Here is a 14,067-nt window from a genome sequence, read left to right on the forward strand (position 1 = left end):
CCAGGGCCTCAGGGGGGAAAGGAAGAGCAGGGGGCAGGGGCAGCCCATCCATATAGGCAAACTAGGCGGTCGTCTAGGGTGCCAAGTTAAATGGGGCACCAAATTCGAGGAAAAAAATCAAATTTAAAAAAAAAGAAAAAGATGAAAATAAAATAAAACAACAAAGATGTCATTATTTCAATTCCTGTGCGCGTATGGTGGGAATATGAATTATAATTCTGAGAATTTTTTAATATGTCAAATCTTTTATTTACTGCAAAATAAATAATATTTTAGCAATTTTTTTTTAATTTAGGGTCAAGATTACCCACTCCACAATTCTGATAAGCAATAACTCAGCCACAAAGAAACACATTCGCCAGCGGCAAAAGCTGCAATGCTAGTGACACCTAACTCGAATATACATCAAGGCTGCATAGCCGGAAATTCATGTATAGCAGAGATATTGCGAGTTGGTACATGTCAAACGGTCATTTGAACACACGTCGCAGGTAGATGGTTAAGAATCAAGCAAATACTGTGGAAAATTGTGTTTCTTGGTGCCAAAGAATAAAGAATAACATCTTTCAGCATTATAAATCCAAAATGTGAGTATCTTTAAGCATTATTAAACCTTAGCGTTTTTATTGGGCTCTATAATTATGAACTTTTCTTTGTTATAACTGGTTCACATGTAATAAATAAGGTCCATAACAGAAAAGTAACAGCATTAACGCTTAACAGACTACGAAAGTGATGACGTCACACTCCAAGCGAGTAACCGTGAGGAAGCGGATTACTTTCCAAACAACCGGTGTTGGGTTATAACAGGGGTGGTCAACCCGTGGCTCCGGAGCCACATGCGGCTCTTCAGAAGTTAATCTGCAGCTCCTGGTCTAGGCACCGACACCGGGACTGGAGCTACAGGGTGCCAACTTTCCAATGTGCTGGGGGGGGAGGGGGAGCGGTGCCCATTGTTCAACCCCTGGCTCTGCCACAGGCCCTGCCCCCACTCCACCCCTTCCCGCCTCCTTCCTGAGCCTCCCATGTCCTCACTCCTCCCCCTCCCCGCAGAGTCTCCTGCATGCCATGAAACAGCTGATCAGGAGGTGTGGAGGTGTTTCACCACCCTCCTAGTGAAAAAGGTTTTCCTAATATCCAACCTAAACCTCCCCCACTGCAACTTGAGACCATTACTCCTTGTCCTGTCATCTGCTACCACTGAGAACAGTCTAGATCCATCCTCTTTGGAACCCCCTTTCAGGTAGTTGAAAGCAGCTATCAAATCCCCCCTCATTCTTCTCTTCTGCAGGCTAAACAATCCCAGTTCCCTCAGCCTCTTCTCATAAGTCATGTGTTCCAGACCCCTAATCATTTTTGTTGCCCTCCGCTGGACTCTTTCCAATTTTTCTACATCCTTCTTGTAGTGTGGGGCCCAAAACTGGACACAGTACTCCAGATGAGGCCTCACCAATGTCAAATAGAGGGGAACAATCATGTCCCTCGATCTGCTGGCAATGCCCCTACTTATACAGCCCAAAATGCAATTGGCTTTCTTGGCAACAACAGCACACTGTTGACTCATATCCAGCTTCTCGTCCACTGTAACCCCTAGGTCCTTTTCCGCAGAACTGCTGCCTAGCCATTCGGTCCCTAGTCTGTAGCGGTGTATGGGATTCTTCTGTCCTAAGTGCAGGACTGTGCACTTGTCCTTGTTGAACCTCATCAGATTTCTTTTGGCCCTATCCTCTAATTTGTTTAGGTCCCTCTGTATCCTATCCCTACCATCCAGCGTATCTACCTCTCCTCCCAGTTAGTGTCATCTGCAAACGTGCTGAGGGTGCAATCCACACCATCCTCCAGATCATTAATGACAGGTTTCAGAGTAACAGCCATGTTAGTCTGTATTCGCAAAAAGAAAAGGAGTACTTGTGGCACCTTAGAGACTAACCAATTTATTTGAGCATGAGATTTCGTGAGCTATGCATCCGATGAAGTGAGCTGTAGCTCACGAAAGCTCATGCTCAAATAAATTGGTTAGTCTCTAAGGTGCCACAAGTACTCCTTTTCTTTTTGCAGATCATTAATGAAGATATTGAACAAAATCATGGAAACTTACTTCTAGACGAAGCCAGCTCACAGCATCAGGCTGATATGGAAGTGGAGAAAATTTATTCACCTTCAGAGAGACATGCAGAAATTGAAGTAAATGAAGTAGAAGGAACAAAGGATGAGGAAGTTACGAACAAATTACAGTATGGGGACCCAGGTTCATGGCCCAGATGTAATGACAGTGTGCAGCAAATTCTCATGGAACATGAACCCGAACAAGTTCATGAATTTCCCTTTCCTAAGGATGGAAATAAAAGAAAATTCTCTGCTCAGTATTACAAGACGAAACTCATTAATGGGAAAGAAATTAATCAAAACTGGTTACAATATTCAGTGCTGAAGGACTCTGTGTTTTGCTTTTGCTGCAAGTTGTTTAGAAATCAAGCAACTGGTACATCACTTACTGAAAATGGTTTGAAGGACTGGGAAAACATATCTTCAATTCTCTCTTCACATGAAAGAAGTACAGAACATTTGGAATGTTTTCAAAATTGGAAAGAACTTGAATTACGATTGAAAAAAGGAAAAACTATTGATGAAGAAAATTTAGGTGTGATCAAGGAAAAAGAAGAATATTGGCAACAAATATTAGAGCGACTGATTACTTTAGTGAGAGTTCTTGGTGGGCAAAATTTAGCATTTCGCAGCCACGGTAGAAATGAAAAATTATATGCTCCAGGTAATGGAAACTTTTTAAAATTTGTTGAATACCTAGCTTTGTTTGATCCAGTCATGAAGGAGCAGCTACGTAAAATAACTGATCATGAAACACAGGTTCATTACTTAGGAAAAAATAAGCAGAATGAACTGATTCAAATCCTAGCAAATGCCATTAAAAAGAAAATTGTAAAAGCTGCCCATTCTGCAAAATACTTTTCAATAATACTGGGCTGTACACCAGATGTGAGTCATGTTGAAGAAGTGACAATGATCATTCGTTTTGTGGATATGGAAAAGTCTGAAGATAATGTTGAAGTGCTCATAAAGAAACACTTTTGGGGTTTCGTACCACTGAAGGAGACGACTGGTGCATTTATGACTGAAACTATTCTACAAGCGCTTGAAACAATGTCATTATCTGTTGAAAACTTACATGGCCAACGCTATGATAATAGGAGTAATATGAAGGGTAAAGACAATGGTGTGCAAAGGAGAATGATGGAAATCAATCCTAGGGCCTTTTTTGTTCCTTGCAGTGCACATTCTCTGAATTTGGTTGTCAATGATGCTGCTAGATGCTGTTTGGAGGCAAGCAGTTTCTCTGACCTGGTGAAACATGTTTGTGTGTTTTTCTCAGGCTCAACATGCCGTTGGGAGATTCCCTCCCCTCCCCCTCCTCAGACGTTCTTGTTAAACCCTGGATTTGTGCTGGAAATAGCCTACCTTGATTATCATACACATTGTAAGGAGAGTGATCACTTTAGATAAGCTATTACCAGCAGGAGAGTGGGGTGGGAGGAGGTATTTTTTCATGCTTTGTGTGTATATAAAAAGATCTTCTACACTTTCCACAGTATGCATCCGATGAAGTGAGCTGTAGCTCACAAAAGCTTATGCTCAAATAAATTGGTTAGTCTCTAAGGTGCCACAAGTACTCCTTTTCTTTTTGCGAATACAGACTAACACGGCTGTTACTCTGACACCTGACTCACCATGTGAATTCTCTGTGAAACCACTTAGTCAGACAAGATGGGAGAGTCACATTAATGCTTTGAAGCCTCTTTGCTATGAATTCGGAAACATTTATGATGCCCTAATTGAAATTTCTGATGATACTACCTTTACTGGATCATCCACTTTACTCACCTCAGTCCCTGGAAAAAATCATGGAGCAGGTCCTCAAAGAATCAATCCTGAAGCACTTGCATGAGAGGAAAGTGATCAGGAACAGCCAGCATGGATTCACCAAGGGAAGGTCATGCCTGACTAATCTAATCGCCTTTTATGATGAGATTACTGGTTCTGTGGATGAAGGGAAAGCAGTGGATGTATTGTTTCTTGACTTTAGCAAAGCTTTTGACACGGTCTCCCACAGTATTCTTGTCAGCAAGTTAAGGAAGTATGGGCTGGATGAATGCACTATAAGGTGGGTAGAAAGCTGGCTAGATTGTCGGGCTCAACGGGTAGTGATCAATGGCTCCATGTCTAGTTGGCAGCCGGTATCAAGTGGAGTACCCCAAGGGTCGGTCCTGGGGCCGGTTTTGTTCAATATCTTCATAAATGATCTGGAGGATGGTGTGGATTGCACTCTCAGCAAATTTGCGGATGATACTAAACTGGGAAGAGTGGTAGATACACTGGAGGGGAGGGATAGGACCTAGACAAGGACCTAGATAAATTGGAGGATTGGGCCAAAAGAAATCTGATGAGGTTCAACAAGGATAAGTGCAGGGTCCTGCACTTAGGACGGAAGAACCCAATGCACAGCTACAGACTAGGGACCGAATGGCTAGGCAGCAGTTCTGCGGAAAAGGACCTAGGGGTGACAGTGGACGAGAAGCTGGATATGAGTCAGCAGTGTGCCCTTGTTGCCAAGAAGGCCAATGGCATTTTGGGATGTATAAGTAGGGGCATAGCGAGCAGATCGAGGGACGTGATCGTTCCCCTCTATTTGACATTGGTGAGGCCTCATCTGGAGTACTGTGTCCAGTTTTGAGCCCCACACTTCAAGAAGGATGTGGATAAATTGGAGAGAGTCCAGCGAAGGGCAACAAAAATGATTAGGGGACTGGAACACATGAGTTATGAGGAGAGGCTGAGGGAGCTGGGATTGTTTAGGTTGCAGAAGAGAAGAATGAGGGGGGATTTGATAGCTGCTTTCAACTACCTGAAAGGGGGTTCCAAAGAGGATGGATCTAGACTGTTCTCAATGGTAGCAGATGACAGAACAAGGAGTAATGGTCTCAAGTTGCAGTGGGGGAGGTTTAGATTGGATATTAGGAAAAACTTTTTCACTAAGAGGGTGGTGAAACACTGGAATGCGTTACCTAGGGAGGTGGTAGAATCTTCTTCCTTAGAGGTTTTTAAGGTCAGGCTTGACAAAGCCCTGGCTGGGATGATTTAACTGGGAATTGGTCCTGCTTCGAGCAGGGGGTTGGACTAGATGACCTTCTGGGGTCCCTTCCAACCCTGATATTCTATGATTCTATGATCTGGCAATACGGCACATCCAGATGCAGAAGCTCTTGCAAATGGCCTTTCCAAGTTCAAATTTGTGACTTCACTCATTTTGTGGTATAATATCCTTTTTGTGATTAACCTCACTAGGAAATGTATGTTCAGGAAATGTATGTTCAGGAAAAGAACCAGAACCTGAACATACATTCTGCAGTTCAAAAACTGCAACAAATTAAAAATATTCTGGAGGAATTCAGAAGTGATGAAGGGTTCGAAAGAACACTGGCAGATTCTCTCGAGCTTGCTGAAGAAATAGACCTTCTGACAGAATTTGAACCAGAGCCAGTTCGCATGCAGCAAAAGAAACAGCAGTTTTTGTATGAAGGCTGAGACACACTCATTCAGAACCCAAAACAGGTTCAAAGTGAATTTCTACTTTGCAGTCCTTGATACTGCTATTCACTCGGTTAACGAAATATTTCAACAGATGCAGCAGCTAGAGTCAGTATTTGGCTTTTCTATCCACAGCTTGCAAAAGAAAACAGCAAAACAGATACGAGAACTTTGTATAAAACTGGAGTCAGCACTGACTCATGAAAATTCAAAAGACATTGATGCTACAGATTTGTGTAGTGAGCTTCAGGCTTTTTCAGGACGACTTAAGAAACATTACACTCCTGAAGAAGTACTGAGGTTTGTTTGTGAAAATAAATGCACAGTTTTCCAAACATTTTTATAGCTCTACGCATTCCTTTAACTTTGCCAGTTTCCGTAGCTAGTGGGGAACTAGGTGGACTCCTCCTGAAGGTGGAGACAGCAGACTGGACTTCTACATAGAGTGCTTCCGCCAACGTGCACGGGCTGAAATTGTGGAAAAGCAGCATCACTTGCCCCACAACCTCAGCCATGCAGAACACAATGCCATCCACAGCCTCAGAAACAACTCTGACATCATAATCAAAAAGGCTGACAAAGGAGGTGCTGTTGTCATCATGAATAGGTCGGAATATGAACAAGAGGCTGCTCGGCAGCTCTCCAACACTACTTTCTACAAGCCATTACTCTCTGATCCCACTGAGAGTTACCAAAAGAAACTACAGCATTTGCTCAAGAAACTCCCTGAAAAAGCACAAGATCAAATCCGCACAGACACACCCCTGGAACCCCAACCTGGTATATGCTATCTACTACCCAAGATCCATAAACCTGGAAATCCTGGGCGCCCCATCATCTCAGGCATTGGCACCCTGACAGCAGGATTGTCTGGCTATGTGGACTTCCTCCTCAGGCCCTACACTACCAGCATTCCCAGCTACTTTCGAGACACCACTGACTTCTTGAGGAAACTACAATCCATTGGTGATCTTCCTGATAACACCATCCTGGCCACTATGGATGTAGAAGCCCTCTACAGCAACATTCCACACAAAGATGGACTACAAGCCGTCAAGAACACTATCCCCAATAATGTCACGGCAAACCTGGTGGCTGAACTTTGTGACTTTGTCCTCACCCATAACTGTCTCACATTTGGGGACAATGTATACCTTCAAATCAGCGGCACTGCTATGGGTACCCGCATGGCCCCACAGTATGCCAACATTTTTATGGCTGACTTAGAACAACGCTTCCTCAGCTCTCGTCCCCTAACGCCCCTACTCTACTTGTGCTATATTGATGACATCTTCATCATCTGGACCCATGGAAAAGAAGCCCTTGAGGAATTCCACCATGATTTCAACAATTTCCAACCCACCATCAACCTCAGCCTGGACCAGTCCACACAAGAGATCTGCTTCCTGGACACTACAGTGCTAATAAGCCATGGTCACATAAACACCACCCTATACCGGAAACCTACTGACCGCTATTCCTATCTACATGCCTCCAGCTTTCACCCTGACCACACCACACGATCCATTGTCTACAGCCAAGCTATACGATACAACCGCATTTGCTCCAACCCCTCAGACAGAGACAAACACCTACAAGATCTCTATCAAGCATTCTTACAACTACAATACCCACCTGCGGAAGTGAAGAAACAGATTGATAGAGCCAGAAGAGTTCCCAGAAGTCACCTACTACAGGACAGGCCTAACAAAGAAAATAACAGAACGCCACTAGCCGTCACCTTCAGCCCCCAACTAAAATCCCTCCAACGCATTATCAAGGATCTACAACCTATCCTGAAGGATGACCCAACACTCTCACAAATCTTGGCAGACAGGCCAGTCCTTGCCTACAGACAGCCCCCCAGCCTGAAGCAAATACTCACCAACAACCACATACCACACAACAGAACCACTAACCCAGGAACTTATCCTTGCAACAAAGCCCGTTGCCAACTGTGCCCACATATCTATTCACGGGACACCATCACAGAACCTAATAACATCAGCCACACTATCAGAGGCTCGTTCACCTGCACATCCACCAATGTGATATATGCCATCATGTGCCAGCAATGCCCCTCTGCCATGTACATTGGTCAAACTGGACAGTCTTTACGTAAAAGAATAAATGGACACAAATCAGATGTGAAGAATTATAACATTCATAAACCAGTCGGAGAACACTTCAATCTCTCTGGTCACGCAATCACAGACATGAAGGTCGCTATCTTAAAACAAAAAAACTTCAAATCCAGACTCCAGCGAGAAACTGCTGAATTGGAATTCATTTGCAAATTGGATACTATTAATTTAGGCTTAAATAGAGACTGGGAGTGGCTAAGTCATTATGCAAGGTAGCCTATTTCCCCTTGTTTTTTCCTACCCCCCCCCCCCCCGGATGTTCTGGTTTAACTTGGATTTAAACTTTGAGAGTGGTCAGTTTGGATGAGCTATTGCCAGCAGGAAAGTAAGTTTGTGTGTGTATGGAGGTGGGGGGGCGGGAAGGCCTGGATTTGTGCTGGGGGTGGCCCACCTTGATTATCATGCACATTGTGGGGAGAGTGGTCACTTTGGATGAGCTATTGCCAGCGGGATAGTGAGTTTGTGTGTGTGGTTTTTGGGAGGGGGGTGAGAGAACCTGGATTTGTGCAGGAAATGGCCCAACTTGATGATCACTTTAGATAAGCTATTACCAGCAGGACAGTGGGGTGGGAGGAGGTATTGTTTCATATTCTCTGTGTGTATATAAAGTCTGCTGCAGTTTTCACGGTATGCATCCGATGAAGTGAGCTGTAGCTCACGAAAGCTCATGCTCAAATAAATTGGTTAGTCTCTAAGGTGCCACAAGTACTCCTTTTCTATTTCCCCTTGTTTTCCTTATCCCCTCTCCCCCTCAGATGTTCTTGTTAAACCCTGGATTTGTGCTGGAAATGGCCCACCTTAATTATCATACACATTGTAAGGAGAGTGATCACTTTAGATAAGCTATTATCAACAGGAGAGTGGGTGTTTTTGGGGAGGGTATGGCGGGGGGGAGAAAACCTGGATTTGTCCTGGAAATGGCCCACCTTGATTATCATACACAATGTAAGGAGAGTTATCACTTTACTTAAGCTATTACCAGCAGGAGAGTGGGGTTGGGGGAGAGAAAACCTTTTGTAGTGATAAACACCATTTTTTCATGATTTGTGTGTATAAAAACAAACATCTTCTGTATTTTCCACAGTATGCATCCGATGAAGTGAGCTGTAGCTCACGAAAGCTTATGCTCAAATAAATTGGTTAGTCTCTAAGGAGCCACAAGTACTGCTTTTTGCGAATACAGACTAACACGGCTGTTACTCTGAAACCTAGTGGGGAACGTAGCTTCTCAAAGTTAAAATTGATAAAAACATATCTGCGTTCAACAATGCAGGAGAGACTTGTTGGACTTGCCAAAATGTCAATAGAGCATGAAATAGCTGGAACACTGGATCTTAAAGAACCAGCTAGTGAATGAATTTTCAAAGCTTAAAGCAAGAAAAGTGATGTTTTAAGAGCACAGAGTGTTTTTTATTTGGAGTGTTTTGTAAATACAGGTTAAAATTCATTGAAGAGTTTTCTTATTTCTTTCTGTATTGGATGTGGTGGTAATGGCAGTTAAAGCAGGATAGTGTAATGGATGATTTTGGATTTGTAATAATAAAAATTATAATTAACATTTTAAATGCATTTTTATTTGAAATCGGACTGAAATATCATCTAGCTGTTATGTACAAATCTGATTTGAAAATTTCATGTCTCTATTTTATCTGATCTCAGAAACATTGGTTGGATGGATGGACAAACCAAATAACTAAGCCTCTGTTTAAAAAAAAACAAAAAACACTTAAAAACAATAAAAGGAAAAAAGGTTTCCCAATTTATCGAAAAACTCAGCCTAGATCTGCCCTTGGAGTTTGGAGGTGGGGGAGTGCGATAGCATGGTTCACCTAGGGCGCCAGTTGCTGGCAGCTAGTCTAGGGCCACCCCTGGCAGGGGGCGGGGCTGTGACCCACCTCAGCCTTTCACCACCACTGGGAAGAGACTGGCGCCACTAGCAGGGGCTTCACTTCACTGCAGGAGAGCTGATCACCTCACCACAAAGTGCAGCCCCTCCTACCATCACTCCACACCTTCATCCACGTTAAAAAGTGGGGGGCATGGTCCCTCTTCCCCCTCCAGTTCTAGTGCCCCTGATTGTGTGGAGCTCAAATTTTCTTTGTGCCCAGGGCCCGAAAACATCTTAATCCACCTCCGCATATAACAAATCATGTTGTAGGGATGGGGAGCCAGACATAGGAGAGACTAGACTTGAGGAAAGACACATTTTTAATGGAATTTGTAAAAAGCCCTTTGACAACGTCCAGGTACCTGGGAGGAGTGTGGAGAATAGGGGGCAAATAAATTAATAGATTTTAAGACCAGAAGGGTCCCTTGTGATCATTTCCTATAACCGCCTGGATAATGTAGGCCATAGGACTTCCCTGAATTAATTCCTGCTTCATGTCCAATAGCTGTGGTTGAATTACAGCATGTCTTTTAGAAAAGCATCCAATCTTGATTTTAAAATTGCCAGTGATGGACAATCCAGTACAACCCTTAATGTATTGTTCAGATGGTTAATTGCCCTGCCTGTTAAAAATGTGCATTTTATTTCTTGTCTGAATTTGTCTATCTTCAATTTCTAGACATTGAAACTTGTTATAACTTTGTCCGCTAGATTGATAAATTTCTGTTTGCACTTAGGTTCTTGTAGACTGTGATCAAATCACCCCTCAACTTTCCCTTTGATAAGATAAATAGATTAAGCTCCTGGAGTTTCTAATTACAAGGTATGTTCCGATCTAATAATCATTCTAATGGCTCTTCTCTGAATCACTCCAATTTTTCAATATCCTTTTTCAAGAGTTTACACCAGACCTGGACACAGTTTTTTAGTAGTTGGGGGCATCAGTGCCAAATAGAGAAGTAATATAACTTCCCTACCCCTCCTCTATATTGCCTTGTTCAGACATCACATAGACCTTTTGGCCCCAGCATCACACTGGGAGTTCAGGTTCAGCTTATTATTCAGTGTGACCCCCAAGTCTTTTTCAGAGTCACTGCTTCCCAGAATGAACAAGTGTTGGACTCTTTTTCAGCCTCTTATAATTTTATAGTGTTTAAGTCCAGAAAGGACAATTAGATAATCTATTCTGACCTCATGTATATCAAAGGTCATAATTTTTCAACCAGCTATCCCTATATTAAGAACAGAAACATTAGTTAAACTAAAGTATTTCAGTCCTCAGGAAAGGTAAACTGTGTGCCACATGGATAGAATGGGACAGACCAAAGTGTCACCAATGTACAAGATCCCTGCAATGGCAGGAAATTGATTAGGTGAGATATACTCAAGTGATCCCAGCAGATGAACGTATTAAGTAAAATGACTTAAAAAAACCCTAGCCCCCCCTCCCCACACATTTCACCCAATTCTCAGGAATCTCTGGATCCTATATCTGGGCATTTTCCGTTCCTCTCTGGCTTGAGGAAATGAGGTGATGGGTTGTTTTAGGAAAAAATACAGTTTCTCCTTTGATGAAAGGACAAGGTTTCCTTTCCCTTAGATATCATCATATTGTGATCTTCCTTAATTTATTATCATTAATTACATTGCTGTAGCACCCAAAATATTCTGGGCACTGCATAAACAGGTAGGAAGACACAGTCCTCACCCCAGAGATTACACAGTACACCTTATTAATTCTTTTGTGTATATGTACCTTGATCATATACTTCTCCAACCACAGGTTTCAGATTATGTTCCTTTCCAGCTTGATAAATGGTGCCACCATCCAATGTCACTGCATCTGCCAAATTGTTCTGTGTAAAAACAAAGTCAGAATTTATATTTCATCACAGTTATTAACATCCCTTCACCAGCTGAGGGCAGAGCCTTCATAAATTCAATAAACCCTTTATGTACATACTAGATATTAATCTCTAGCTGCCAGGGTTCTCTCTCATAGTCTTCTATGGCAATCAGATTATTAATATACTGACAGAGAATATGTGTCACCAAAAATTTGTATAGTCAGATTTGGGTCTTTAATTTAAAAACAGTGGTGAGGCAGTTCCTACTGCTGCTGAATAGCACAGGACTGTGGTGACCCCCGTGGTTTGTGTACTCCTCATTTTCAGAAAGGTCCCTGCATTTTGCCGGTGTGCCTCCCACCCCTAAGTATTTGTGAGTGAGTTTGTGGCCCCACCATTTTTGATCAGTTGGGCCCACTTTTAGCTTTCCATTCACCTCTAGGTAATCCTCTCAAACTGGAAGGTAGGGATAAGGATAAGGGACCATATTTTTAAGTTAACGAGCTGAGCACTTTTGTGGCAACATTTTGTAGGGATCAAAAATACTGATACCAAAGACAACTGTGCTTTATTTAAAAAAAAAAAAAAGTATGCTGGTATAAAATGTAAAAAAAAAACAAAAAAAAACGTCAGCAGAGACCTGGGTATAGTTCTTGGCGAGGAGGGTTTTTCCCCTCATAACTTTGTATCTGAATGAGTTCATCGTGAAACTTGGAACAAGTGCCATTCATATTCACTTCAAAGAAAACAACAGCTCAGAGTGTCTGCACTCATTTAATTTTTCTCTTCACTCCAAACACTGTTTATCATACTGAACATTCGTTCCATTAGACTGTTTGTTCCTAATAAACAACAAATTTTACTTAGTATAGAAATACTCTTGAACAAATACTTTGGAGTTTGACTAATGAAATAAAAAACTGAGACGTTGTATCTGCCCTAAAGATGATCTTGGACCATTAGGACTTCATATGAAAAACCGGCACTGCCTAGAAAAATACCAGGACATATGTTTCCTTTAGAGAGGGAGGTTTTCTGCTATGGGTTTGGGGTAGGGTTGCCAACTTAATGACCGAACAAAACCGAACACCCTTGCCCCATCCCGCTCCCTCCCTCGCTGTCTCCCACCCTCACTCACTCACACATTTTCACCGGGCTGGAGAGGGTCCCTTTTTGACTGGGTGTTCGGTTGAAAATTGGACACCTGGAAACCCTAGTCTGGGGCTAAGCACCAATGGATAGACTAATCACTGTGTACGTCAAGGAAATTATGTTACCAATCAGCTAAGAATATACATTCTCTGTCTGATAACAGTTATAGGGCCAATGTCCTCAGTGATTAGTCTATTTTATATCTCAAGCAAGTTTGGTTAATGCCTATAGTACTTGTGACCTAAGATGAAGTAAAAGAGGAAGTAGGAGGAGCAAGAGGTTCTGTTATGGCAGATTGTGTTTGGCCTGATGGTGGAGCAGAGACACCTTAAATTTTATCAGTGCCCTATATGCAGTCGTTTCAAGAGCCCTGATTTCTGGGGCTCAACCCACAACTTGCACTTGTTGCTACATTTTTATTCACTCTACAGTTTGGCCATTATCAGCTGAGATGTTTATGTATATGCTGTACCCCCAGGAAGCTCATCCAAGGATATTTTTATTTGCTGTATTCTGAAACTTTTTATCAGCCCTAATTTCTTTTCTGACCCAGATTATATCCACATAATAAATGCTGGTTGCAGTACTGCCTTATGTATTGTTGATGTCAGTGATACTTTTGTGGGAGACATCTAGGGAAAAACATCCATGGAAGTATTTCACATCGGAGTTTTGATAAATATATTAGCAGGGCACTACTTTATCATGTTTACTGTTTTCAGAGAAACCCTGTCTGTCTGTCCCACGGTATTTGTAAAGTTCCCATCACAGTATCTATCTGCCCACTCTCAATGCTGATTCTATTTTAGTTGGATATTAGTTAGGAACAAAAGAATGGAGCATTTAGCAAATGCTTTTGAAATAGCTTAGGCTATTGATGGAAATTATGTTGTACTTTACCCTTAGTATGAAGCATGTTGGTGGAACTAAGTCCAGGTAACGTGGCACTATAAAACAGCAGACCTCTATCCACAACCCTTACCTACAACACTAGCCCTTCCCTCCCCTCCTCAGAGAGCAGAGTTCAGTATATCTGCAGGCTCAGAGATCACATGCAGTCCTATATGTAGCACAGCAATGAGCAAATGTTTAGTAGATCATTAGCACAAGGAAAAAAAAGAAAAAAAAAAACCCAGCCTCAAGGACAGAGCTGCGCCTGAGGCATAACTGTGCTAAGTTTCCTTGTATCAAAAAGCTATCTATTTGTGTCAACTCTCTGCAGGATTCTGAGTTGATCCAGTAAGCAGGAGGGAAACTTCTGAGTTGATCCAGTAAACAGGAGGTTTAGTTGTGCTCTGAGCATGTTTACCAGATTGTGAATCATGCCAGGGTTTAGGCATGGATTAGGTGCTAAACTGCCTGGCAATGCAGGATTTAGGCAGCTCAGCTTCCAAACTTTAGGTAACTAGCTAATTTAGTCACCTCCAGGGTCTGC

At 42.4% G+C, this 14,067-nt stretch overlaps 1 protein-coding gene across 3 annotated transcripts in view; it reads right to left on the reverse strand.

Moving 5' to 3' along the window:
* The window catches only part of MELTF (melanotransferrin), a 78,087-nt gene that overhangs the window by 48,401 nt on the left and 15,619 nt on the right, over window positions 1–14,067 (reverse strand). For all 3 annotated transcript variants that reach the window (XM_073358914.1, XM_073358915.1, XM_073358916.1), the window contains one exon: window positions 11,390–11,489. In XM_073358914.1, the coding sequence (XP_073215015.1) occupies window positions 11,390–11,489 (100 nt within the window). The remainder of the gene's footprint in view (window positions 1–11,389; window positions 11,490–14,067) is intronic.

This window comes from Lepidochelys kempii, chromosome 9 (genome assembly GCF_965140265.1).
Source record: "Lepidochelys kempii isolate rLepKem1 chromosome 9, rLepKem1.hap2, whole genome shotgun sequence".
Lineage (NCBI taxonomy): Eukaryota > Metazoa > Chordata > Testudines > Cheloniidae > Lepidochelys > Lepidochelys kempii.